The sequence below is a fragment of the Micropterus salmoides genome, unplaced genomic scaffold, assembly GCF_014851395.1.
Source record: "Micropterus salmoides isolate LMB-PRFRI ecotype aquatic unplaced genomic scaffold, ASM1485139v1 Ms_hic_scaffold_1457, whole genome shotgun sequence".
Classification (NCBI taxonomy): Eukaryota; Metazoa; Chordata; class Actinopteri; order Centrarchiformes; family Centrarchidae; genus Micropterus; species Micropterus salmoides.
Genome location: NW_024040549.1, coordinates 13,019 through 39,691, shown reverse-complemented (window position 1 = coordinate 39,691; position 26,673 = coordinate 13,019). Strand labels below are relative to the sequence as shown.

The 26,673-nt window shown below is 40.5% G+C and overlaps 2 protein-coding genes and 1 long non-coding RNA gene across 4 annotated transcripts; 2 read left to right on the top strand and 1 right to left on the bottom strand.

The window, feature by feature from the left end:
• Positions 1–375: 375 nt before the first annotated feature.
• Positions 376–7,854, top strand: LOC119903297 (hypoxia-inducible factor 1-alpha-like). Its single transcript, XM_038719478.1, has 14 exons — positions 376–664; positions 1,082–1,233; positions 1,494–1,578; positions 2,224–2,333; positions 3,365–3,567; positions 3,808–3,914; positions 4,636–4,783; positions 4,952–5,259; positions 5,367–5,575; positions 5,681–5,803; positions 5,922–6,178; positions 6,260–6,353; positions 6,445–6,535; positions 6,633–7,854. Exons 1-14 carry the CDS (start codon positions 391–393, stop codon positions 6,794–6,796), a joined length of 2,325 nt encoding a protein of 774 aa, XP_038575406.1. The 5' UTR covers positions 376–390; the 3' UTR covers positions 6,797–7,854.
• A 102-nt stretch (positions 7,855–7,956) lies between these two features.
• LOC119903298 (serine protease HTRA2, mitochondrial-like) lies at positions 7,957–12,386 on the bottom strand. Of its 2 annotated transcripts, none has more exons than XM_038719479.1 (8): positions 11,713–12,386; positions 10,956–11,160; positions 9,984–10,178; positions 9,764–9,796; positions 9,385–9,493; positions 9,197–9,266; positions 9,011–9,106; positions 7,957–8,450 (listed from the first exon to the last, which is right to left on the bottom strand). In XM_038719479.1, the coding sequence occupies exons 1-8, from the start codon at positions 12,174–12,176 to the stop codon at positions 8,285–8,287; spliced, it is 1,338 nt and encodes a 445-aa protein (XP_038575407.1). In that variant the 5' UTR covers positions 12,177–12,386; the 3' UTR covers positions 7,957–8,284. The 2 variants fall into 2 exon arrangements, with proteins under 2 accessions (XP_038575407.1, XP_038575408.1); XM_038719480.1 differs by lacking the exon at positions 11,713–12,386 and adding an exon at positions 10,744–10,880 and having other exon boundaries at positions 10,956–11,094.
• Positions 12,387–21,960: 9,574 nt separating this feature from the next.
• LOC119903299 lies at positions 21,961–25,718 on the top strand. Its single transcript, XR_005444482.1, has 3 exons — positions 21,961–22,074; positions 22,459–22,510; positions 25,687–25,718. It is a non-coding gene; the product is annotated as an uncharacterized LOC119903299 (long non-coding RNA).
• Positions 25,719–26,673: the final 955 nt, after the last annotated feature.

The window sequence follows — 26,673 nt, the reverse complement described above, 5'->3', positions numbered from 1 at the left end:
ATATTTGAAGATGTCACTCACCTCTGTGTTTGTGTGTGTGCTCTCTGTGTTGGTGCCAGTATTATCATTATCCTCTCTGTAGATCCAGTGAGCCAGATTCGTAAATGTCACAATGATTGGTGTTGCACTGTAGCTTGGCTGCGCACCAAGAGACAGGCAGGAGGATCTGTGCCTGGCCTCCCAGCCAATCAGACTGAGGAGGTGGACTCCAATTCTTTTGGTCAGCAGCCAATAAGACGGCGCAGATAGCCACGTATGTAAATTAGTCTGACAGGACTCCAGACAGCAGCTTGGCCATGAGCATGTTGCGGACTCCAGCTGCTGCAGCCTCCCTAGTGACAGGCCAGTGGCTTCCCAGACCCTGTAAACACACACTGTAGGGAAGGGGGGATGTCAGCTTTCGTAGTGTGCATAGTGGGATCAAAACGAGGTTGTGGCCAGACTGTGGCTGACCCACCCCCTGTCTCCCGCAGGGTGAGCTCGGAGCGTAGGAAGGAGAAGTCCAGGGATGCAGCGCGATGCCGGCGTGGGAAGGAGTCGGAGGTGTTCTACGAGCTGGCCCAGGAGCTGCCTCTGCCCCACAGCGTCAGCTCCAGTCTGGACAAGGCGTCAATAATGAGGCTCACCATCAGCTACCTGCGCATGAGAAAACTGCTCGGCACTGGTCAGTAACTGTCATACCTGTAGTTCTGGACTCCCAGTGACAATTAAATTGTCAATGTAATTTTTATTAGTTTCTTAGAGGCAACTTGATAATTGTTTAGACAAAGATACTAAATTTTATTGGTTAGCCACAATTTAAAAAATGTAAGGGGTCTTTTGGAGGAAGGAAAGAGTGAAAGAAAACGGGAGCACAGTTTGAGATGCGGAGGAAAATGAGCACTGAGTCAGCTGCTCTAAGAAATCGACATGCACAAATATAGATCCCTTTGCAGACATACCTGTGGGTACAATGTGTATTCTGTCCTGCAAACATGGACAGTAGAGACTTCTGATGTTCTGTGCATAATTTCCTCTTGCTTCTTTTCTTTCCCTTCCTTTATTTATCTCTCTCTCCTCCCCTCCTTAATATCTCATCCAGATAAGCCAATGGCAGAGGAAGAAACAGAGCTGGATGTCCTACTCAACAGCTCCTACCTAAAGGCCCTGGAAGGCTTCCTTATGGTGCTGTCTGAAGATGGAGATATGATCTATCTCTCCGAGAATGTCAACAAGTGCCTCGGGCTGGCACAGGTAAGTCTGATTTTTACCTGCCGCGTGTCAGCATTAAAGCGAAAAGCAGGAGATTTTAAGCCAAGGAAATGACTGTGTTTCTGATGTTTTTAAATATGGCTATTAAGTTTTAACAGATACTGTGTCAATAAATAGACACATACACACTAGGCCACTTAAAAGAAGGTTAGAAATCACCACACAATTTCTACCATGAGCAACTATAAACCGCTGCATGTACACTGTTAAAGGACATTCTGTTCTCACTCTTTCCGCTGCAGTTTGACCTGACTGGACACAGCGTGTTTGACTACATACATCCCTGTGACCAGGAGGAGCTGAGGGAGATGCTGGTCCACAAAACTGGTGAGGGACAACAACAGTGAGCAGTGTCACATTATAAGACCTCACACACAAGTACTCTGTCGCGTCTGCCGGTGCTCCAATCAGCAAGGAGTTCAGTTCACTCTGAGCTTGCAGATTCAGACAAGGAAGCTGTCAGAACGACTTATCATTCCCCCACTTCAGTCCTGAGGTCACAATGATTAGAGCTGGCTAGTGTTGGACTTCAGTGACCTTTCACTCAGCATTACTGGAACTATATGCAACATCATTTACTGTTCTGCTTGCTCAGCCGAATTTAGCCTTGCTTTGTGTAAGTGAATAAAATTTGTTTACTTTTTTGTATCGTTTCTAGTGGGTTTAATCGTTTGAGGCCACCTGCTCTGCTAGGCATTGCACTTTGGTACACGTTGATATTATCTCAGCTGTAACGGCTGGTAACAGCACTTTATTTATTTAAGATGCTGTAGCTGACCACAGTGCAAACCCATTACAGCTTAATGTCTCCACTTAATGCAAATGTGAACTGTTGGCAAAACTTAATAATAAAACAAAACTTAAATAAAAAGAGGCAGTTGTAAGTGCAAATGGTCAAAATCGAAATGACTACACAAGAAGCTGGTTTCCTCTTTTAAACTGTTACTCTCTTCCTGCTCATGTGATTTTCAGGCTCCAAAAAGACCAAGGAACCAAACACAGAGCGCAGCTTCTTCCTCCGAATGAAATGCACTCTCACAAGCAGGGGCCGCACCGTCAATGTCAAATCAGCTACATGGAAGGTAGGCCATATTGAAATCAGTGAGGAAATGTATTAAAAACAGTACAGTAATACAGTTAATCATGTGTTAAGTAACAATGTCATCATTAGTGCCATCATTTTATTTGTACGTACGGTAATCAACACTAGATATGTTAGTGAGGTCAGTTAAATTTTAGGAAACAACATTTTAATAAGCTACCATGCAACATTGCTCATGCAACTGGTCATCAGTTGAAAGCAACTTAACACACACACTCAAACACTTAACGCAGCCATCGGGAGCAGTTTTGGGGAAAGTATCTTGCTCAAGGACACCTCGACATGCAGACTGGAGGATCTGGGGATCGAACCTCTGATTCTCTAAGCCACAGCCGTACCAACTAGGCACATGTAACCATTTTAGTATAAAAGCATTATTATATTTCAATAATCCTTAATCTTTCTGTAGGTGAATAGTTAGAAAACGTGGGAGTTTAAATGCACAAAATATAAAATCTGTATAACAGCAGAGGAAAGCATATAGACCATCATGTTAGTCTTGATACAAAGCATGATGGATAACTTTGAACTTGAATAATAAACAAACCAAAATATAATGCACTTGAAACATAATTTAATGAATTTTCAAGATGATAGATTTGAAAGTAAATTTATCTCAAGATACCTTATTTCTTTAAACTCTATAAACATGTTTTACATTTCCTTTAGCACATTAAAGTATAGTTTAGAATAATTGGAAATCAACATCTGTAGGCTAAATTTCATACCGGAGGACATTTCACAGGCTCCTGTCACCTAATGGTCACGATTTCCTTTTATGTAATAGTAAAAACACAGAAGGAAGACAAATCTTTGTGTTTGGTCACTCAAGGTAATCTCATGTGACCACACAATTATTGCTGCCGCCCTACTAGCAGCTGTTGTCAAAATCTGAATACATGTATTTATTTACTTATGTCTGAGTGTCTGCTCATTAGGAAATGTTTTACTATCTTTGGGATCTGGAAGAATAATAAAAAGTGTTGTGACTCTCCTGTTGTCTCTCTCTAGGTGCTCCACTGCTCAGGTCATGTTCGTGTATATTACAGCCACACTGAGCAGACTCCCAACGGGCAAAAGGAGCCACCTATTCCATACCTGGTTTTGATCTGTGACCCCATCCAACACCCCTCCAACATTGAGGTCCCTCTGGACACCAAAACCTTCCTCAGCCGCCATACAATGGACATGAAGTTCACATATTGTGACGAGAGGTGAGTTTGTCCATCTTGAGTGAATATTATAGGCTTAAGAAGCTTACCATGGATCACACACACTTAGGTTTTTTTAAGACACATGTGTAGTAAGTAACCTTTCATTTGCTTACTGAAGCTCTCTCACAAGCACAGTCACACAGAACCACCTAGTGTTCAGTGTAGATACTACAGGAGCGTAGTCTCTAAATCCTCTTAGTGTGTGGGTGGAAGAGTTTAATTTTTTTTTTCCCTGTCCAGGATCACTGAGCTCATGGGTTATAATCCAGAGGACCTGTTGAATCGTTCTGTGTATGAGTACTATCATGCTCTGGACTCGGACCATCTTACCAAGACTCATCACAACTGTAAGCATGAACACCAAGAGTGCACTGAGCTTAAATTAAAACCTGTTCTTAAAAGGTAACACCATGTATTTTTCAACTTGGACCCTATTTTCTTATGTTGTTTGTAAGTGACTAAAGGGGACAACAGTTTTTAAAATTGCTGGAGTATGAAGACAAACCATAATCCTTCGAGGGCTGTCAAAGAGTACGTCCACTAAAGTGCATTTTTTTGCCACTGACAGGCGGCGTATGACAACTTTATGGCAAAGATCCTTACCATACAGACAAACTAACTGATCAAGGCAGCGGTGGACCAGTGACCCCCGTGTTCTGAGGATTTAAATGTTTATATCACTGGAGTCAGTTGGCTTTGAACAGAGCCATATAGCAGCTGTTTCTGGTTGAACAAAAAGGATCCTACTCTTAATAAAAAAGCTCTATTTCTGCAGGGATCATTTTCATAAGGTTGTCCAGACACTAACAATCAGATCCTGTCGGTGGCAAAAACAAGCACTTCAATGGACGTGCTTTGATGGTGCGCAATCGCCCCGGAGGATTATTTTGTGGTGCGCTCGCTCAATACTGGACCAATTTCAAAAATTGTCACTTAGACACAAAAACAGGTTGAAAAATACTGAAGTTAACCTTTAATTTCACATCAGATTCCAGCAGTGTTATATTTGCCAAACTTTTAATCACATGTTTAAATCTATCTTTTCTAATTTTCCCTCTTGGCTCCTAGTGTTTGCAAAGGGCCAGGTCAGCACAGGCCAGTACCGGATGTTGGCCAAGAGAGGAGGCTTTGTGTGGGTGGAAACCCAAGCCACTGTCATCTACAATAACAAGAACTCCCAGCCACAGTGCGTTGTCTGTGTCAACTTTGTGCTCAGGTACTATAAAGGCTTTTGGAAAAGTCTAATGTATTAACCTGTCAGTTTGCTTTTTTTCCTCTCAAGTTTAGTGAGATGAATAACTGCCATGTACAAAATAGATTGCATACAGTGCTCTTGTGATTATTTTCAAAATCCTAATCTTACTGCTGTGGAACTCTGTTACAGTGGCATCCAGGAGGAAAAACTGATCTTGTCTTTGGAGCAGACTGAGGACGTAAAGCCAGTGAAGGAGGAGGAGGAGCAGGAGGAAGAAAAGGATGTAGTCGAGAGCAGCCCGTCCGAAATGTCTCCAATCCTGCTGAAGGAGGAGGAGAAGGGCCCAAAGGTGAATGTGTTCAAACTGTTGACTGATATGGTAAAGACCCAGCCGCTGGCTAGCCTCTATGACCAGCTGAAGGAAGTGCCTGAGGCTCTCACCCTGCTGGCCCCAGCTGCTGGAGACACAATCATCTCCCTGGACTTCAGCTGCCCTGGTTCGTGGCCTCATATAAACACTCTTAAACTTCTCCACAGCATAAAATCAAAGTTCATAACCTGAGTGACTGAAACCATTCTAAACTGCTTCTGTCATCTGGTACAGATTCAGAGATCCAGCTGCTGAAGGATGTCCCTCTCTACAACGATGTAATGCTTCCCTCCACGAGTGACAAGCTGGCTCTGCCTCTTTCCCCTCTGCCGCCCAGCGAGCCTCTCCATGTCACCACCACCACCACCACCACAACCTCTGAGGATACAAAAGACGGGGACTATGCTCCAGCCCCATCCACTACACCAACCAGTTCCGCAGAGGTAAGACCAAGTGATTATGCTCATTTTGCTATATAGACAATAGACTTTTTTGTCCACCTGATATGCACTGAGAAGGGAATGACCTTTCACTGCTCTTCTCTTAAGGCTGAGAGTCCGCTGGAGTTTTGTTTCCCCATGGACTCCGAAATGAGCTCAGATTTCAAACTGGACTTGGTGGAGAAGCTGTTTGCCATTGATACAGAGCCCAAGACCCCCTTCACCACACAGGTAATAATACTAGGAGATACTCTAGATTTTACTGCATTTATATCAAGTTGATTGTTGAGCTAATACAGGAAAAAGATGTCTGTATTCTGATTCATTAGACCTTTTTTCTCCCCTTAAGGCGATGGACGACTTGGACCTGGAGATGTTGGCTCCCTACATCCCCATGGACGACGACTTCCAGCTGCGCTGTCTGACCCCAGAGGAGCCTCTGTCTTGTGGACCAGTCAAATCCCTTCAGAGTTCTCCAATCCACATCACACAGGACATCCACAGCTATCCCAGCTCCCCATTCATCTCACCAGGCAGTCGCACAGCTTCCCCAGCACCGCCTGAGCCAGTAAACGCCCTTCATCTTGCCACCATCTTTGCTAAGAGGTAAAGTCTCCCAAGTGCTCCATATTTATTGCTTCATCATATCGCCTTTTGGGTTAGCTAATCGCTCTTGCTGTGCTGCAGCACCCCGGACAACACAGTGTCGCTCAGGACCCAGGCAGCTCAGAGCACACAGCGCAAAAGAAAACTGGGTGACATAAAAGAGATGATTGGACAGGTAAGTCCTCAACATTCAAACACGGTTTGTAGGTCTTACTGTATATTTATAGGTGGAGAGTTTAATTGTCTGTATTTGATGATTTTCCCAGGAAACTCTGCCTCAGGAACAACTGAAGCAGGGCAAAAAGCTGAAGGCCTCCGAGTCGGGAACAACCAGGACCATACTTCTGTTGCCTTCAGGTGAACAAACTAGATCTGGGGTCAATACTTTAGACTGTTGCCTGATACAAAAAACATCAACAGAAAAATAACACCAAAGTGTCTTGTTTTCCCTTAGATATGGTGAGTCGTCTGCTGGGCACCACGTCGGAGAGCACCGGCACCCTCTTCACGCTGCCGCAGCTCACCCGCGACGACTGCGAGGTCAACGCCCCCTTACAGGGTCGTCAGTATCTGCTGCAGGGGGAGGAGCTGATGCGTGCTCTGGACCACATCAACTGAGTGAATGCTTAGCCTGCTCACTGCTGAACTAGACTGGACACTACAATTTCTCCCCTACATTGTCACTCCCTCTCCCCTTCCCCCACCCCAAACCCACCTAACCGTACCCCACTGCCCTTTATTTATGTATCTACGAATTTGACTAGTTTGGCTGCTGTTTGTGCACATCATGATATCTGCAGCATTCCACCGTGACAAACACCATAGCAGCATCTGAATTTTGGTGCAAGGGATTCAGGCATCATAAGATGTCCAATTGTTGTTTTTTTCCTTTTTCTCTCTCTCTTCCGGGGAGTCTCTCAGCACACAGCGCCTCGACAGATGACCCTTTTCCAGCAGGTCACCACAGAACCTGGCGCTACTGCCAGCAGTGTATTGTAAGCTTCAGTCGCACAATTTATATTTTCTTAAAACGAAAAATATTACCAGCAATATATATTAAGCCTTTTTAAAGTCATTTTAATGGGATTTGAACAATTTTATTTTTCCTCCCATACTTGTATGTTGTAGTACTTGTACCTAACAAGATGTCTTTAGTCCAGAAGTATGAACATGTTGTTTAAACCGTAGATGGTTTGAATGTTATCTCCATTTAATGGCTCAGTCTTTGAGGTAAATGCATTTAATTGTGTAGCAGTCCAGTACATGTCACTTTATTACTTTACTGTAAGTGTGTGTTACTGTACATATACCAGGGAAAATTTAACTTACTCAGTATGGCTTCACAGCTTTGACTCTTTACTCTCAAATGAAATCTGTGAGTAACTTTTGTTTGTGTCTCATCATGGAAGATTGGCATTTTTCTCAACATGTAGTGAATTCATGTTTTTGGTTTTTACTGCACGCAACATACCCATGAGTGGAATCTCACCAAATTCATATTTTACTTGTGATCATTATCATCATAGCAGCATCCGTGAGTTGTCAAACTTGTTTGCTCAATTAATGGTAGTCAGTTTAATAACATTAATCCATGCCATATTGTTGGGTCTCTTATGCTTCCTTGTTGCGTCTCTTATGCTTGTTGCTGTTTAACATTAAATAGCTTTAATAAAGTACATTGTTTCAGGTGTCATTAACTTGCAGTTTAGATGCTGTAGACACAATTCATTACATGAATAGTTTTGCTACATTGCAAAGTAAGAAAACAAAGCATAGTGTAGAGGTAGAAAACATTGTTTATGGTACTGAGAAAAACAGGAAAAAACACTGTTTAAGTCTTTAGGTGCTGGTAGGCTCATGATGGTCCAAAGTATGAATTTGAGAATGGACCTTGAAATCATTGTGTAGATAACAGCCATCAACAGGAAAACACTGCTGTAGCGAAGTTTAAACAGAACTGATAAATATGGCTTTTGTAATAAACACGGTTTTTCAAACTGCAAACACATTTTCATTTAACCACGGTCACTATCAGGTTTCACAGTTTTCTTGTCTTGTGTACACAAACTAATTACATCTGTCCATCAGGCTAACGTGAGGTTAGTATCACTCTGTGAACTCTGGAGTCATTTGCAGATGAAGCACCTCGTTTCCTCTCTGCACCACCATGGTGATTTTGTCGCTGCTGCGGACGGCCTGGTAGATCTCCTCTGAGGTGTTGACCTTCACTCCATTAATCTCCACCACGATGTCTCCTGGTAGCATGCCAGCTCTGAAACACGTACGACAGGACTGCGGGTTAGCAGCGACAAATACTAGCCTTACTCCTTATCTACTATTTTAATGTCCATGCAACAAGTACATAAAAACATACTTACTGGAAAATTCCATAAATAATACATATGGACATTATATAATACAATGTGTGTGAATGTCTATCTCAAATCAGTACTATAACTATTACCAGAAAATTTGCATTTGGGTCAGTGTACTACCTGGTTAACTTAACATTTAAAAAGCACTGTCAACACATTTTCATGATGACTCAAAATGATGTCCATTAAATTTATAGATTTCATTAATATGGGAATACCCTGCTGTATAAGTAGCATAGCCAAAAACATTTCAACCTTCAAAAAAACCTTCCTACATAAATTTCTTTACACCAGACATATCCTGCAATGTCTATTTGACACAGCAGCCTCATGTCAGTCTGTAGGAATACAACCACAAATACAGGCATTAGATATAAATATTAAGTGGCTGAATGGAAACAAAGCCTCCTACACTAAGAAGGATCACCATTCATCCACAGCTGCTTGGTCTCCTTACCGGTCGGCCGGGGAGCCCATGATCACTCTGTGAATCAGGATGCCGTGCGTCACGTCCGGGAAGGATGGGTCTCTCAGCTTCAACTCTGCAATGATGCTGAAGCAAAGGGACGAAACAGAACCACACATGGCTTTGGTGCCAGCACTTCACTCAGTTTATATAATACTGCAGGAATTTATCATTTACCTCTGTGTCAGCGTCAGCATCATTACACCAATGTACCGCCGCTTCATCTCTGACTCACCAAACCAAGAATCTTGAAAGAAGATGCACAAAAATGGGATATGTAAAAATAATTTAATTAATATGAGAACAATTGGATGCTTCAATGGAAGACGGGGGGGGTTGATTTTTGATTCTTAGCCTGTTCTTACTCTTCTTTTTTGCTGCTTGATGAAGAAAGAGCTTCAAGCGATCGGACGGAATAGCAAATGAGATCCCTGCAGTGACCTTCATGGTGTTTATTCCGATGACTTCACCATCCTAATTAGATGAGAGATAACACATTCGGATAACGTGTTGTGCACCAACATATTATTAGATGATTTTTCTAGTAGCTAGGAAGCAACATCTAAACACATAAAAACGTCGATACAAATCACACATCACCACCCACACTCAAAACTATCACTCTAAATATCCTGTAACAATAGACAAAAGGTTGCAACAATTTTGTTAAACTCACATTAGTCAGAACAGGTTTTGTGACATGTGAATATAATGATTAACATTTAAACAGGACCTGTGACTCACCAAGTTAATCAGGGGACCTCCAGAATTTCCAAACTGCAAAACATATCAGTCACACATGACGTCAGGAAGCATAAGACGAGACATTTCTGAGTCACAGTGAATTCTTTACACTGGCAATTTTTCCTAACCCGATCCAGTAAACACATTTGTTCCTAACATTAACAATATTATTTGTTGTTAAAACAGACAGAACACATCTACATTTTTAAAACTTCCTCACATCAATGGTTGCATCAGTCTGGATATAGTCCATGTTGGAGTTGGACAGGCCCAGCTCCTTGCTGCCTCTCTGTACTGAGCTGACGATTCCTGACGTGATTGTATTCCGTAAAGAGAACGGGCTCCCCATGGCGACTACAAACTCTCCTTGCCGAACATCAGACGATTGACCGAGGGTGAGCGTGGGTAAAGGATTCTACGTGTCAGGGGAGAGGAACGGAGAGAAAGAGCAGTTCAACAGTACATCCTCACTGATCGCTGGTCATTCACACTATTGGAGAATAAAGCTTTCTATTTTATCTTATGATTTGATCATGCAAGTGTCCTGCTATTGTAAAGATGTGGGCTCAGCCTTTAGTTCTTCTATGACAGTACTGCTTTAAAAAAATAAATAAATGTTATTCTGATGAGGAAAACCAGCACGCCAAGACTCAGGCAACAGTCATTGTCGTAAAGGAGGTTTAATTGAGGCTATAAGAAGTTAAACGGTCTGAAGTATGTGAGAATTATGACCTTGAGACTGCTTTTCTATACTGTACATTAAAGTAAGCTTGTTGCCCTCTAACAGATAAGCGATACATGGCTGCACAATATCTTAAAATGCATATTAATCAGCCACAAGAATGATGTTTAAGGTTGTCTCTTTAAAATGCCATAATAGTTGCTATTTTTGATCACTTTGTAGTCTCATTAGTGTATTTCCCTCCTTATTTGCTGAAATCCTATTATATATTATAAATAATGTTATTATAAATCATCACCTGTTGTCAACCACTAGACATTCCCCTGGTTTCACGTGTGTGAAGAAACCACTCGTGTCCTTCTCTTGTCTTTGAATTTTCTGATTTGGTCTGTTGCTGTGATGATCTGCTGATAAGTAGTCTTGGTGCTTTAACCACTAGCAATGGAGGCACAGTAAAATCAAATATAACCATACACTTCCTTTAACAGATTACTGTAGATTGCTGCTCACCCTCGCAGTGATTTTGATGGTGGCGATGTCTGCCACTGGGTCGACGTGTTGCACAGTGGCATTGTACATGTCTCCGTTGGTGAGCTTCACACGGACACCTCTCTTGTTGGCCACGACGTGAGCATTGGTGACAATGAGACCATCACTGCTGATAATGAAACCAGAGCCATTTGACACTGGGACTTCTCTTCCTGAAAATGGGTGTCTGTAAGACAGTAAAAGTAGTTGATCTTAATTCAGGCTGGAAGGAAAATGTCTTTTGGGTTAATCCACACGTACACAGAGAAAAAAACCTTCAGCTCCAACAACAGCAGGGAGGCAGGACCCACCTTACAGCCCTCATCATGCGATTTGATGATGTGCTTTAGTAGAGCACACTCCCATATTCACACACAAAGTTAATTACATTACCACAAACCAGTCTAAATGGTTTAGTGATAAGTGGAGAATTAGTTGATTAGATTATTTGACAGAAAATAACCTGCTTGACATAAAAACAAAAAAAACAAACAAACATCTGATGACAACTTTACACATAATGACAGTTAATTATTTTTTATGTTTCACATCATTAAAATTAAATGCTTTGGACTTTCAGTTGCTGGCATTATTTAACAAATGTGTGCGCTCTGTTCTTTATGATGGACCTTTGTCATGTTACATGGTAAATGATTAATTTAAATTGATACCAAAAGTAATTGTTGCTATGAGCTTGCCGCTTGAACTATTCCGTATGGCACTTTTCCAGTCGACTCACCTGCCCACGATTTCAATGTACACGACAGCTGGAGAGGACTTTTCGACCACATCTGCAATAAAGTTGTATTTATACCGGGGGCTGTCAGGTTTAAAAGGAGCAGCACACTGAGCTGATGGCAGAACGAGCTCAAGAAAGCGCCCGGATATCGAGACTCTTCTGTCCTTTGCTTTCTCGTCTCTCTGACTGTCCAGAAACACCGCACCGCAGAGTCCCAATCCCACAGAGACCGACTTGATCAGAGGAGAGCTGCTGCTTCTGTCCCGACCATCTTCTCTTTCCCACTCCACCGGGGGTCCCCCGGCCAGCCTTGTGTTCCCCTCTGCTCCGCTGTGGTGACATATCACAGCAGATGACACCCGGCTGACTGTCCTCTCTGCTAAACATTTAAATTCACGGTTCTGACGGCCGCTGTTTCTCCTTAGTGCTGAGAGAAAGGACCTTCTGACAGGAGTTGCTGCCATGTTGCATCACTTCGGCCACACAGTTCAGGAGTTTTTGGACAGCTTAACACCACTTTATATCCAAATATATTTACAGGATGAACGGTCCGCTCTGTAGTACTTGTAACAGTCACACTGTCCAATAAATAAAATACAGAACAAATGTCTCTTGAGTTTTACCGTCATCTACTCCGGACACAGAGCCACCATCTTGCCATTGAGCAACACCGGAAGTTTTACTTAAATGCGAGCATGCGCAGTAGCTATATAGTGCGTTGTAGTTCTTCTTGTAAGTTTTACAGCTATTTAAACGTTACTTGTTGTATGGACGTATTACTGCCCTCCACAGGAATAAAAACCACCACCTACTAATAAACCTGTATTGTGCATTAACCGAATATCTGACGTTGAAATACAATGATGTAGAAGTCCCCCCCAGCATTCAGAATCGTATATATCTATAAATCGTATCATAAATGCCAAGGTTGCGCCGCTGATGGCTGCCAAGGTGTTTTGGTGCGCATTGTTTTGTCTAATTTTATTTGTGAATTTAGCTCTTTCCCCTAACTTTGATGTAAGATTTCCCATTTCTTCACTTCACTTATACTGCGAGACTACTTCTGACACTACTTGTACTATGAACTACATTTACTCCAAACTAATTTACTAAACTAAATAAAAATCAATATTAAAATGCTTAATGGTAGGTAGGAGTATTGTCACAATATAACGTTAAAGAGTGAAATTGAGTGTAACTCCCTTCTGCTACATAGCAGACAAATTTATGTTGACATCCAGAAAAGAATAGACCTACACAAAATATGTATTTAGCCTGATAGCAGTTTTATTAAATCGAAATTAAAATCACAATTATAATATCAAGAACTGAGCAAGGCCATGATAAACCTGCAGTCCCAATATAAAGTCACAGTCATCGCTCCTGTAGAGCAGCACAACAGCAGACAGAAGGAAAGACAAAGTGCGGTAGCAGCATGACAGGCCAGGCCACAAATGAACAAAGATTGGAACAAAGTGCCCTGTTAATTTCTGATACTTAATTTCTGTAGGCTTATTTTTTCCCTCTCTTTCTGCTGTTGTGCTCCTCTGGAAAGACATTTTTTATCAGTAAGTAGCCATATCATTACATTATCTCATCCATAAAACTACTGAGGTGGCCTGGTGGTGCTAAAGGTTTCTGAGGGGAAACCATACAATAACAGCAAGAGCCAAAAAAGGACAAAATACAAAACAAGAAATAAATGTATATATTGAAAAGTAAAAATAGCTAATGTAAAATAATGGTAGCACATGGTGACAACATGAAACAAATTCAGGAAGGAAATGAAAAAAAATAAAAGCATTAATCAAACCAAAGATAATGTGAGGGCAGTTTCAAAATAATCACTCGCAGCACTGAAACCACAAAAAGACACATCATTACTTTTAAACATCTTTAGATGTAGACACTGACCTGAGTGCGGTAGTATTTAAGTAAAAGCCGGAAGGAGATTTATTTAACTTTATTAGGTATATGGCTTAAGCTCTAATGTTTGTTTACTAAATGTTTCGACATAAATAAAATTTTAAAAAGGGAAACGGTTCAAGCCTGTGCGGAGGATTTGGCGTGGAGGTTTAGAGCTACGTGGAGAGAGTGAACTAACGGTGGTCGGGAAACATAGTAGGATCCAACTTTTGTTTGGCGGATCTGCATAAACTGTACTGTGAATGTAACATGTCAAATAGTTCAGATGGGGATGAGATGGAGTGGATGATGTCCAGATCTGTGAGACTGAAAAGGGATTTGAGAGAAAGAGATAGAAGAAAAAGTTGGTCGGAACATAGCAATACCGGCGAGGGAAGTAATATCTATGTTGACCGGGAGACCATCGCTTGGTGCATTAACGTTCCTGAACCCCACACATCTCACAAGTCCACATGAGGTAAGCGCATATCTAATGTTTAATTGTACCAAATGATGTTGATTCAATGAAATTAGCGTTGACAGCAGAATGTTGATTCAATATAGTTTCAATAATGTTTGCTATCTGGGAGAAGAGTTACCAGTTGATAAGGAATTGGTTTCAAACCCGAAAAAAAAGTTTCAGTTAATCAAACTTGTAATTGTCTCATCCTTGCTTTTACACATAAACGCACTCCACTGACTGCTGGAAAACTAGGGAGAAACCGCCTGAAGCCCAGCACTGGAAAGTTATTTTAAATAAAAATGAATAAAATGTTGTCTGGATCATCTAAAGTTACAAACCAAGTAACACAAGCACATTTACATCCCTCTCCCTTGTTTCGACTTTCCCTTTTGACTCATTGTATCATAAAGACAGACACCATATTCAGTCATTTATGTACTGGCATCACAATCATTCATTAGTTTATTCAATTCAAAGCTTCACAAACCAAAGCAATGATGCCATTATAATCACTTTGCCTGTTTTACATTTATTGTACACTTGATGGCACACTAGAGCAAATGAAGCACCATGAAGCTTCGGCCCATGAGTGAACCAATTGGAAAGCTTCAATGCTTCATGAAGCTTCGTCTCGCCATCACTATGAATTATTATCGGTTAATGTTAGATTTTCTATTGATATTGCTCTACTCGCACCTGGTCATTTTACAATGGTGAGCTATCACCACCATGACTTAAACTCATGTCGCCACTCTGTTACTAGCCACCCTAACAATCAAATTCTTTGAGGTGCCAGTGCTAAAATAAATGTTTCAAAACACCAGATATGACCATCTTTATTTTGCAAATGTGGCATAATGGACCAGGAAGGGGGAATTGAATGAAATTCAAACTACGCCACCTAGGAAATTGCACCCCAGGAAATATTTAAATCTTGATCATTTGAAGGACAAAAGAGAAAAAAGGCACACAGGAACATTACTGATGAGGTAGAGGCGCGTTTCAAAATATACCAATATGTTTTATTTTTAATAACAGGGATAGGAATTGCTGAAAATGAAACAGCAATAGGAACTATGATAAAAAACAGTAGGTAATAGAATTTCTATAAATATCCCGCTGTATATTATTTGACCAGAACAAAGTATTACTTATTTATGAATCAGGTAAGAAGTTCTTCTTCCATGTAGGCCTACATTTACTAATTTGGCAGACACTACTATGCGGAAAAAGTCACGTGAAACAGAACATTCTTTCTACTATTCAAACCCGGCCCTCCTGAATGTGGGACGGTAAAACTGCCGCAGTACTACCGTGTAGCTGTATTCTGCAGAAAGTAATCCACTATTACTAAGCATCTCTTTCGATGTCAACTTCCGTTGTGGCCTTTTTAACACTGTTCGTGTTGTGGCTTTTGTATTAGGCCTGAAACCTACGGGCCACCATACAATAGGCCTAACATGAAGAGTATGGCTATAAACATGTAGCCTATGAAATAGACTTAGTGCAAAGTCGTCTTTCCCTGCTAGGCTACAGATGTGTTTTGTGGTCCCTTGAAAAGAGCGTGTTTTTATATCTGCAAAGAATAGTTTTACACCGCCATTAGAATTGTTTCTCTCCAATAAATACTTTTGTTTGGACTTTTAAACTGTTGTATGTGCAGGGGAGAGCGGGGTAAGTTGTGTCGTGTATAAGTTGTCACACTGCTCATAACTCCAACACTAGAGGCTCTGTGTCAAAAATCAGATAGCCATTTTGTGTGACTTCTTTTTCTATGTTCAACTTCCTGTTGTGTCAAGGTCACTCTAATCTGAGGTGAGCACAATTTTATTATTTGTTTGCTTCAAAAGTAAAACATTTGCACTTTACATTTTATGTATTCCAACCTTATTATTAGGTATGAATGTTCAAAATGATAACTTTGCACAAAGTAGAGGAGACAATAACGTGTCTTGATATTTCAGCAGCAGCAGTAATTACCTCTGACACAAGTATTAAATGATACTGTAAACAGAATATTATGCACTGTAGTTTACAGCAGCAGCCATATGCCTGGACAAGACTGAATTCATGACAGTATATACGGTCTTATATCGTAGGCATGTAGTATTTTAGTAGACACACACACACACACACACACACACACACACACACACGTTATTAATTTAGTTAGGCAACAAAGGTAATAGAAAAATAAGCTTGTAATTTTTTTTGGCCTCATCTATGTGGAGCCATTTTCATGCAGTATTCTAAAGATGATGTGGTTTAAGTGTGTGAAATGCAACAAATGGGCCTGCGATGTTTGCACCTCCAGCCAGGCAATTTATGTGTGCCAGAACTGTGACTCTAAACACGTCTGATTAGTCAGATACAGATGTACATCATACAAAAATGCACAGTGTTGCATTAGTGTTCAAACACCACATCTGTTTTGTTAAGAAGTTATACATTTAAGCAAGTTATCTGCAGCATTACATTTAATTACCATAGATCTATTTGCACTCCAGAGAACATTTGATTTTAACGTTCAAAGAAAGAAGTTGTCCCACTTAATGTGTGCTCTGTCAATTGGTGTTTTTCATAATGTGGCATTCAATACGCTATTATAATAGCAACGCGCCAAAGTACAAGCGCACCTGGCTTTAAAAGGGATTGGCGTATTGCATCTTATGCCCTACACACCCATGACTAATTCACAGACTAAGGACGACCCTTTTGAACCATGCACCCGGTGCACAGACCATGCGCTTACATTGTTAAAATGGGGGCCTGTGTATTGAGAGAAAAATATAAATGTATATCTTTCAGATGCATATAGATAGAGATATATGCACACACACACACACACACACACCTCAAAAAAAATTAAAGGGAACACTTAAACATCACAATGTAACTCCAAGTCAATCACACTGCTGTGAAATCTGTTTGGAAGAAACACTGATTGACGATCAATTTCACATGCTGTTGTGCAAATGGAACAAACAGGTGGAAATTAGGCATGTTTTAAGGACATTACATCAAAGTTGGATCGGCCTGTAATGTGGTTTTCCACTTTGATTTTGAGTGACTCCAAATCCAGACCTCCATGGTTTGATAAATTTGATTTCCATTGATAATTTGTGTGATTTTGTTGTCAGCACATTCAACTATGTAAAGAAAGGAGTATTTAATGAGATTATTTCTTTCATTCAGATCTAGGATGTGTTATTTTAATGTTCCCTTTATTTTTTTGAGCAGTGTATATCTCAACATAGTAATCGTTTCCTTTGTCCAGCTTGTCTTTGCTTTTAGCTGTATGTCTGTTTCTTCCCAAGTACCTTACATGTGTTGACTTCTCAGAACATAAGTCAGTCTTTCATTTCGTGCAGCCTCTTCAACAAAGTCCAAACTTTAATAAAACTTAAGATATCGGTCCTCCTATTGCATTTTCCTTTGTCATGTTACCTTAATATAGCACTTTCAGCTCTACACCCATATATCATCCAAGTACTTTTCAATTAGAGGATGTAGTTTTGGTGTTGAAGTACTGCATTAATCTGAGGTGTTTCCATTGATCCTCTGGATATTTGCACTCTCATTTTCTCTCCTTATCTACAATATACAGTGTAGAGATTCCTCTGCTCAAACCTTGATCAAAAGGCTGAAGATCACTCTACCAACAGTATCCTTGTATGAACTGTGTCACTGTTTCACAAGAGAAATGTGGTTTCATCCCACTCAAGAGTCATTTACAGACTCACAAGTCTACATTAACAAACCACAAGACCTGGTGTAGTGTTAAAAAAAAAAGAAAAAAGTTCATATTTACCCCCCTCCCCCCACCCCCCTCCCCTTATAAGTCTTCTGCAGCATCAATATGGTGCCTAGAAGAAAAGAAATTGATTACTTTTAAAAACACTGAGCTCAAGTGAAGGCAATTCAAGTGGAACAGACACTTCACACTTGAAAGCTAGACAAGCTGTAGTACACCGACTTATTTTGCAAGTTTCATTTCTTTGCAATCAAAGCAGCAGGATAGAATACATTTAGTCAACAGGTTAACAGACTTAATGAACAAGTCACCACATTACTGTGTCAGGGCTCCTCTCAGTCTGCACAGGTTGTACACAGTATAGCTTTGACAATTTAGGCCCATAACGGCTTCCTGATTACTCACTTCTTCATCAAGGCATTTGTCTGTCTTTTGAACCATAAACTGGAAGGCTTCAACCATGAACAGGCTATGATGACGATTTTTGCAGTCAATGATTTTAAGGATGGACACATTTGCAGCATAAAGGTTGGGACACCTGGAGACAAATATGACTCATTGTTAGGCAGACAGAGGGCGAGGAGGGGTGTGTTTTAAAACACATGGAGTTCAGTCAGAATCAGTAGAATTGTGCCCACAGAGTCAGAGTGTATTGTGTAACCCACTTACCAGAGTGGATCATGTGTTGTAATTACGCCATACTGGAGGGTCAGAGATTGGACGACAGTCTGCACTTCAGCCAGATAGATCGTCTCACCAACTTCCCGTCAAGAAAAGTCAACTTCTCAGCTATTGGCTTCAGGTTTCCCAGCAGATTACACAGCATGCATGTTATGCCTGAACCACACCCTCCAAGACTCCCAGCATGTTTAGAGTGAATGTGTTTTTAAAATCCCTTTTAAAAAAAAAAAACCCACAACATGTAGCAGATGCTAAATCACAAGTAATGACTGCTTGGATTGGTTTGCCACCACATTGAGAACATACAATAATCTGAAATCTAAATGCAACCCTATCAACCTGTGACATAACCGTGTGCTACAATGGCAGGTCAGGGTGAGAAACTCGAGGCAAACGTAGAGGGCTGCAGCATTAAACACGCTGCCTGTATTTGGGACAAGAATCTATCAGGGACAGGCCTTTTCTCACCTGTCAGAACAGGAAGTTCTTGCTGTAATTTAGGTTTTTTTTTTATTAGCCTGAGATTGTTAACATAACAAGGTCCAGTGAAAGTGTTGAATAGAATTTGTGTTTGAAATGGTAGTAAGCCATGAGTCAACATAATACCATCTCCTAGCAAGGATCTTGCTAATGTTCAGTCAATCTCAAATCGCATGTGGGCAATAAGTCGGAATTGAGCATTAAGGCCTGCAGTGTGAATATAGCTTAACTAGGACTATTTAAATTAAAAGTTTTACGGTAGTCAAGTTATGAAGAACTTGCTAAAAAGTAACAAAGCGGACAGTGCATTGGGAAAAAAAAAACCCCAAAGGGGACAACTTACATAAGCATGAACTCCACATTCTGTAACTTTGAACTTAATGATGGCAACTTTGTCATTGACAAGTTTACAGTTTGTACTCCCATCACTCCCAGTAAGAACAAGCTTGGTGGGTTCCACAGGGATGGATGCAGCGTTGGCACGAATGGCAAACAAAGTGTTGATCGACAGTACACTCTAGAGGGGAAAAAAAAAAAGTCACTTGAAATACAGACATTTCCTATTTGAACATTTTTTAAAACCATGTCTCCCTAATCAGAAGCCTCACCATCCATTGGGTAGTAGCAGGCAGATGTAGAAGAATCCACACAGCATCCCGTCATCAGTCTGAGGACGATATTCCTGACTGGCCACAAATCACCAGCTCTCCTGTGGGGATGCCACAACTTAATAGGACAATGACCAAAAAAATAAAAATTCTACATCAAAAATCAATCCTGAAAAGTGTTACCATTCAACATTTGTAGTCAGCACATTTGCTGAAATCAGTTTGTACGCACCACGTGTCGGTGGTGCTGGCATTTCAGGCCCTTGGGGGAATCCAGGCCGCTGCGGACATGCAGGTCGTTGCGGCAGCGCTGGGATTGGCTCAATAAGCTTTAATGTGGTATTGGATTGGCCACTGGAGCGAGGAAACACGCCTGGGTCAAACTTCAGACCTCTCAAGATGTGGAAGCAACTTGTCTGATCAAACTCGTTGACATACAAATGCTGGCTGTAGCAGTCATTCTAATTTTTCACAAGGAGCTTTTTCAGAAATGAACTCAATTCAAGACATGCAAAACTACACACCAATTTTAAATAGACTACAGAGCCAAGGCAATTACTTTACAGTACATTTACAGAAACCTAGCCATTTCACATAGCACCCGGTGAAGGGTACAGCCAAGGTGTTAGTCAAAGGGTTCACTTTATAACCTCAAGACTCTGGAGCATCCATGACAGCCAGCAGGGCCTTTGAGCCTGTTGAATGAAGTGAAAGCCTAGTCAGTTTACAACATGCATTCAGCAAAATAAAGACTTTAGTTTAAATAAGAAAAGTCAAGTACATACCCACAACTTTAACTTCACTTAATGAACCTGTCATTAGAGAATTTGGAAGCCAAAGTCACTGCAAACCACATCTAGCCCAGTCAGACACCAACTGGTACTGCCAGTCTGGCTCCTTGAAGGGATATAGACTATAATGTAGTGCGTCAATCTGGTCTCCATGGTTAGCAAAATCGTAGAAGTTCCCACAGGTGGTTGCACCTTCAACTTAAAGTAATGAATCCTCAAGAACTGCATCTTTACCACTGTCATCCTCCCTGCCGTCATCTGGAGGGGAGAGAGGTAATTGTTACCAATGTCACAGATTGCAGTCAAGAACTCAGCCATTTCCTGTCAAATGTTTGTAGACAGCCCAACCAGATAGTTTCTTCCAGTCTTTATGAATAAGCAGTTGCTAGAGTGGACTGAAACACAAACATCTCAGGTCATCTATGCTTGATATTATGGAAATACTTACTGCCCTACAAGAGGTAAATCGCAATAACTACATGTTTGTTCAAAATTGAGTTAAGACTTCAAATGGGCTTTATGATATCTGTTCTGTCTTGTGACAAAGTCTCCTACTTTAATCTAAAATGGTTTCAGAGAAGCAAGTGTCAAAATTGCAGTAACTACAAAATCCAAGCTAATACCAAGGCAAACCGCAGTAAGTGATGTTACTGCCTCCTGGCTGGCTTCGACACCGCAGATGTCGCTGGCAGTACGTTACAGCCTGCACACGCACAGAGAGACGGTCAGCGTCTAGTCAATGTAGCCTACTTGCAACACGAACGGTTAACAGTCCGCCACTAAGTAGAGAGATATCATGACACACCTGACCGCGACACACGTCGCTCTCTCAGCCGTCTGTCCCCCTCGCTCAGAGACACATTGCTCTGACTGTCTCTCTGCTCAAGGATGCTTAATTCCCCCTGAAGCGGCTGTGAGCTGCACTTTATCATAGGTGCTGAAGCGAACATGTGTGGGTGTGGTGATATTTCTGTCTGACCACAAGTGTTTTCAGTGTCGATTTTCTACCTCTGATGAAGAGCAGCGCGCTCATCTCATCCAGTACAGTCCCAGACGGGCACTCTGGTAGACTGTCTAAAAGTGGGTACAGCTTGTCTTTGAATTTACACAAAGAAAGTTTGTATATGCAACACAATTCATTTATATTCCCTTTTTGAACACGATTGAATCAAGTAGACTTATAGTGTTTTATGTAGATTGTTGCTCTACTAGATTTTCTCGCTTTGATTGAAATCAGCCATTCTCTTTATACATCCATGATACAATTGAGTTTAATCACCATTTTTCATCAGAGGTAATTTAACATTGCCTTAAATGAACTTGTTTTACTGTTCTGTATAGACAATGTAGTGTAGTCTTTACTCTCCCGGCTGGTGTGCAATGTGTATTTATTGTGTGTAATGTTAAGTTATCATTTCAGTTTCCTGATCCACTCTTTTGTTGTTAAACTTAAACACACTGAAAAGCCGTCCATAAATCGTTAAGTTAACAGTTATTTAATTATTTTCAGCTTGCTATTGTTTCCAAAATTGCACTGTATTACAGAAAATACTTATATCGGTTGCATCTTGCTCTGACTTTTGTTATATTTGTTTGTTTGTGTTCACCTCACTGATTATACATATTTTATAGGTCTTTCATTTTATTTGCAGAGAATGCATACTCAAAGGCTTTATAGTGGTAAGTGATGTCATTTATATTTTATTTTGTGTGGCTGTTAAAGCCCCAAATCTGGATTTTGTGACTTAGAAGTACATTTCCAAAAATAACTGTAGAGCTTCAGTTAAAGATGGAAAGTATCAATTATGTTTTGTCATTTGATTATTGTTAAAAATTTAAACTTCACTTTTTTGCATAATAATTCACTTTACGAACAAGCCTTGAACAATATTAAAAACAGTAAAGTCCTTGTATTTAAAGGCCTATGAATCAATTTGTAAGTAATAGCACATTTTCATCGTGTGTTTTGAATTTTGGTAGTGCAGTGGACCTTTTTGATTTTATATGAATTTCAGATTGGAGCTTCAATGATGTGACTAATGACGATCTTGATGTATGTTACAGGGCTAGGTGGTGGGAATGTGGAGTTGTAAGGGTTGCACAGAAACGGTGTCAAGTAGGTCCAATCTTTTGCATCACTACAAGTTAAAGCATCCACATTTTGGACGTAGTTCTCGCTTACCATGTACATACCTGCACTGTCAATGCACATTTAAGACATGGAATGCCCTTATAGTCCACCTAAGAAAAATTCACTCCACAGGGGTCACTTGCAAAGAGGAAGCAATATTAAATTGCCAACTCTGTGCTTGTAGTGATTTAGCATCAGAGAGGGATTATTTTGCTCATATAAATGCACATCTCAAAAGAAATGAGACTGTCATTTGTATGTTTTTACGTTGCGACTTTAAAACAAACATTTATTTCACATTTAAATCACACAAAAACCGAAAGCACTGCCATCACACTTTGGTTGATTTTAAACCTGGAGTAGTTATACGTACTAGGATATCATCTGTGAATGAATTGGAGGAAAATACTCAGGAGTTCGTCGAACAGTCAAATGTGGCCATTCCTTCAAACAGTCCCTCTCAAACTGAGGACTTGCAGAAGATCATAGAGCAAAGATTTGCAGCTGCTTTGCTGAAGCTGGAGCATTTGGACCATGTGCCCAGCACAGCTGTTGATGTGTTTTTAGGAGAACTCCATCATTTGACTTTTTCTGCACCTGTTCCATTATCTTGTGACATTGTGAGTTAGATCTTTCATCAGAGAAACCTCCCTGTCGATGAACATATAATCAGAGAAACTGTTAATGCAATTTGTTCTGGTAATCCTATTCAAAGGTCAATACAAAAAGGTGGCCCTCTCAGTACCGCATATCAGCGTAAGAAGTATTATAAGGAGAACTTCAGTGTTGTAGAGCCAGTGGAATATATTCTTGATGCTAAAAACAAATGCAGTTTCCAATATGTACCGATATTGAAGTCCTTACAACAGCTGTTATGTAGAAAGGATATCATTGATGCAGTTGTCGAGGGCCATCAAAAACAGGAGAGCACATGTTCTGGAGTGTCATATCAGTTCAAGTCAGCAACAGATGGTTCCCTATTTAGGGAAAATAGTTTCCTCACAGGAGAAAAGCCAAGGATCATCCTAAATTTTTATGTGGATGATTTTGAAACCTGTAACCCGCTTGGCACCTCGCGAAAGAAACACAAGCTTTGAGCTGTTTATTGGGTATTAGCTAACTTGCCTCCGGGATCTCATTCATCATTGTCATCTATCTATTTGTCAGTTTTGTGCAAAACCGATGATGTTAAAACCTATGGTTATGATCAAATCTTTGAACCTCTTCTAAAAGATCTGAAAACTCTGGAGGAGCTGGGTGTTTATGTCCCGTTGTTAGGTGAGTCAGTTAAAGGTACAGTTCTCAGTGTAGTGGCAGACAACCTGGGAGCACACAGCGTTGCAGGATTTATGCAGAGTTTTTCGGTGGAATACTATTGCAGATTTTGCACAGGAAAGAGTACTGATATTCAGCTACATTCTGTTGCATCTGGTGTTTTCAGTCTGAGAACAAAGGAGCTTCATCAGGCCCATGTCAAACAAGCCCAAGATACAGGTACAGGTTTTTGTGGAGTGAAAAAGGAATGCGTCTTTACAAAAAATCTGTCTCATTTTAATGTCATCTTTGGCTACCCACCTGATCTTGCCCATGATGTTTTTGAGGGTATAATCCCAGTAGAGCTAGCTCATTGCTTAACAGTGCTTATATCAAGAAAGCTTTTCACGTTAGCAGACCTAAACAATGCCATTCTGAAGTTTCCCTACAAATGGGCTGACAAGACAAACAAACCTCAAGTAGTGTCACAAAGTTTTTCCAGCTCAAAATTGGTGGGGGGAAATGCTCACGAAACTGGAGCTTGCTCCGCTTCTTACCTTTTTTGGTTGGATCCCTTGTACCTGAAGATGAGCCTGCGTGGCTTGTTCTCATGGATCTGAAGGACATTACAGAGCTTATTGTTGTTGAAATTGACCAAATCTGCATTTTACATGAGAGTATATTCTGTATTGTCAAAGAGCTATGTGGTTGGTACAGAGAGCATTATAGAGCCTTTGAACTCAGCCAAGCACCCACAAGAACATTCACTCTCGTGGCACTCAGTGAACTCCTTGATACTTATCTGCTTGTTGACTACAAGATTGGAGCAACCCGCATGGTGACTTTGAAAAGGCATATTGAAATCAAAGGTGCGCTAGCAACTGGGAGGGGACAATTTGCTTTGTCTACTTTATTAAATATGGTTAGAGGATGGTGCAGCACCATCTTCTAACCTTTTGCCTGCCTTTATCACATATTTGTAAAGTAACAAGGTGTGTGTGTGTGTGTGTGTGTATATAGTTTATGTAACTGTTCTAACCTACCCTTTTTCATAATTCTATTCCAGGGTGTCTGCAGTTCCTTAGCCTTAAATGTCTGAAATTTTATTGTATAATGATTAAGTCATAAGTCTTTCAAAAGTCTAAAATTTAAATTTATTAGGTCATTTCAACATTACCTTTTTCAATTTATTTTGTTCAATGTTACTTAATTTCTTCTGCATCAGAGGTAGCATTTCTAATATTAAGACTCTTAAGCTTACCACTGAAGCTAATCCTGCTTTTATACTGACATGCTGGGAAACTGAGCCAGCTCACATTAGTGACTCACAGAGGGAAAACCCATAAAATCTTTAGACATACCTGTCACCATTTCTTTGTGGAAAAGTCATGATTAGATTTGTAGTAGCTGTCTAACCTAAAGGAAACTTTTAGAATTACAGTTCATACAATCATCTAGTTTAACAACCCACCATATTCCTACGTAACACTGACCTCTGATGTGGACCAGATTTACAGTAATAACCTTTATACTGAACTGCAGTGATGTTTTTTCGGGGGGAAAGTGATTCAAAAATCAGTCTAAAATAGTTTATCTTTTTAAAAAAGGTATTTAAATAAAATTTTATTTATATAGTGCCAAATCATAACAACAGTTATCTCATAGCACTCATACAAGAGCAGGTCTAGACCATACTCTGCGATATAAACCTAAATTAGAGCTGTGACCCAGTATTATTTTGGTTATCTTCCTATTTGTTAATTTTCTCCTATTTGTTTATTTTTATTATAAACTTGCATACCAGCCACACTCAAGCAATTGGAAAAGTATGCTTTTAACACTGAATTTAAGATATAAAATGTATGAATGTCTGATGTCTAATTTGTGTGTCTTTGCAGAATAAACAGCTTTGAAGATGGGGACTCCTGTGATCCTTAAGAACGTCTTGACTGATGGCAGCTCTCAGAGGTTGACTCTTTCCCATGGACTCCCTGCATCCATTGATGACCTTATGATTGAAGTCAAGAAACAGTGTGGACTTCAGGGCAATTTTCAACTTCAATTTATGGATTCCTTGTTTGGAAATGAGTTCCTCAACCTTACCTCAATTTCAGAAGTAGAAGACAAAGGTACTCTTAGAGTCATTGATATGTCAATGCCCCCAACTTTGCCGTATAATAATGAGATGGGTTCTCTAGTCCTAATACCCCAAGCATTCAGCCCTTTGTCTTCCTCTGTAAGTGACTCTTCGTCCCTCTCAGCTGAATCTGTGGATACAGATGTACTGTCGTCGAGTGAGTCAAAGAGCTTGCGGTCTTCTTGGCCAGCTGTTTTTCATGTGCCTAAGTTCTCCTATGATGCTGAATTAAAACTTCAGCAGGCAAGTTTAGCCTATATTCGAAACGGCACTGTACTGATTCCAGATCCCAAGTTGAAGTCAGCCATCCTTGATGGTTTAGTACAGGAAATTGTGAAGTATAAAGTTTATGTCAATGATAAGGAGATGGAACAGGTAGCTCAGAGTCTTATCAAGAAACATCCATGTTTAACTGAGAAGGGGTCCTGCAGTGGATGTGGCGGATGGAAGACCAGTTTAAAATATAAACTATCTAACTACCGCACACACCTGAGAAAACTGGGTAGCCCAGAGGTAACAGTGAACTCTTTAAAAAACAAACCTGCAGGAAGATGCAGTGCAGCCTTTGGTGTCAAAAAGGCAAAGAGAGCAGAGGTGAATTTTTGCCCGACATACCCAACAGCAGAAACTGAGGAGAGTCTTGAGGCCATGCAGAAAGCTCTACTATTAGATGTAAAGAGGAACAACAGGGAGGTTGTGAAAGTCAAGATGGAAAAGACTTTTGCACACAGAAGACATGAAGTAGTTCGTGATGGAC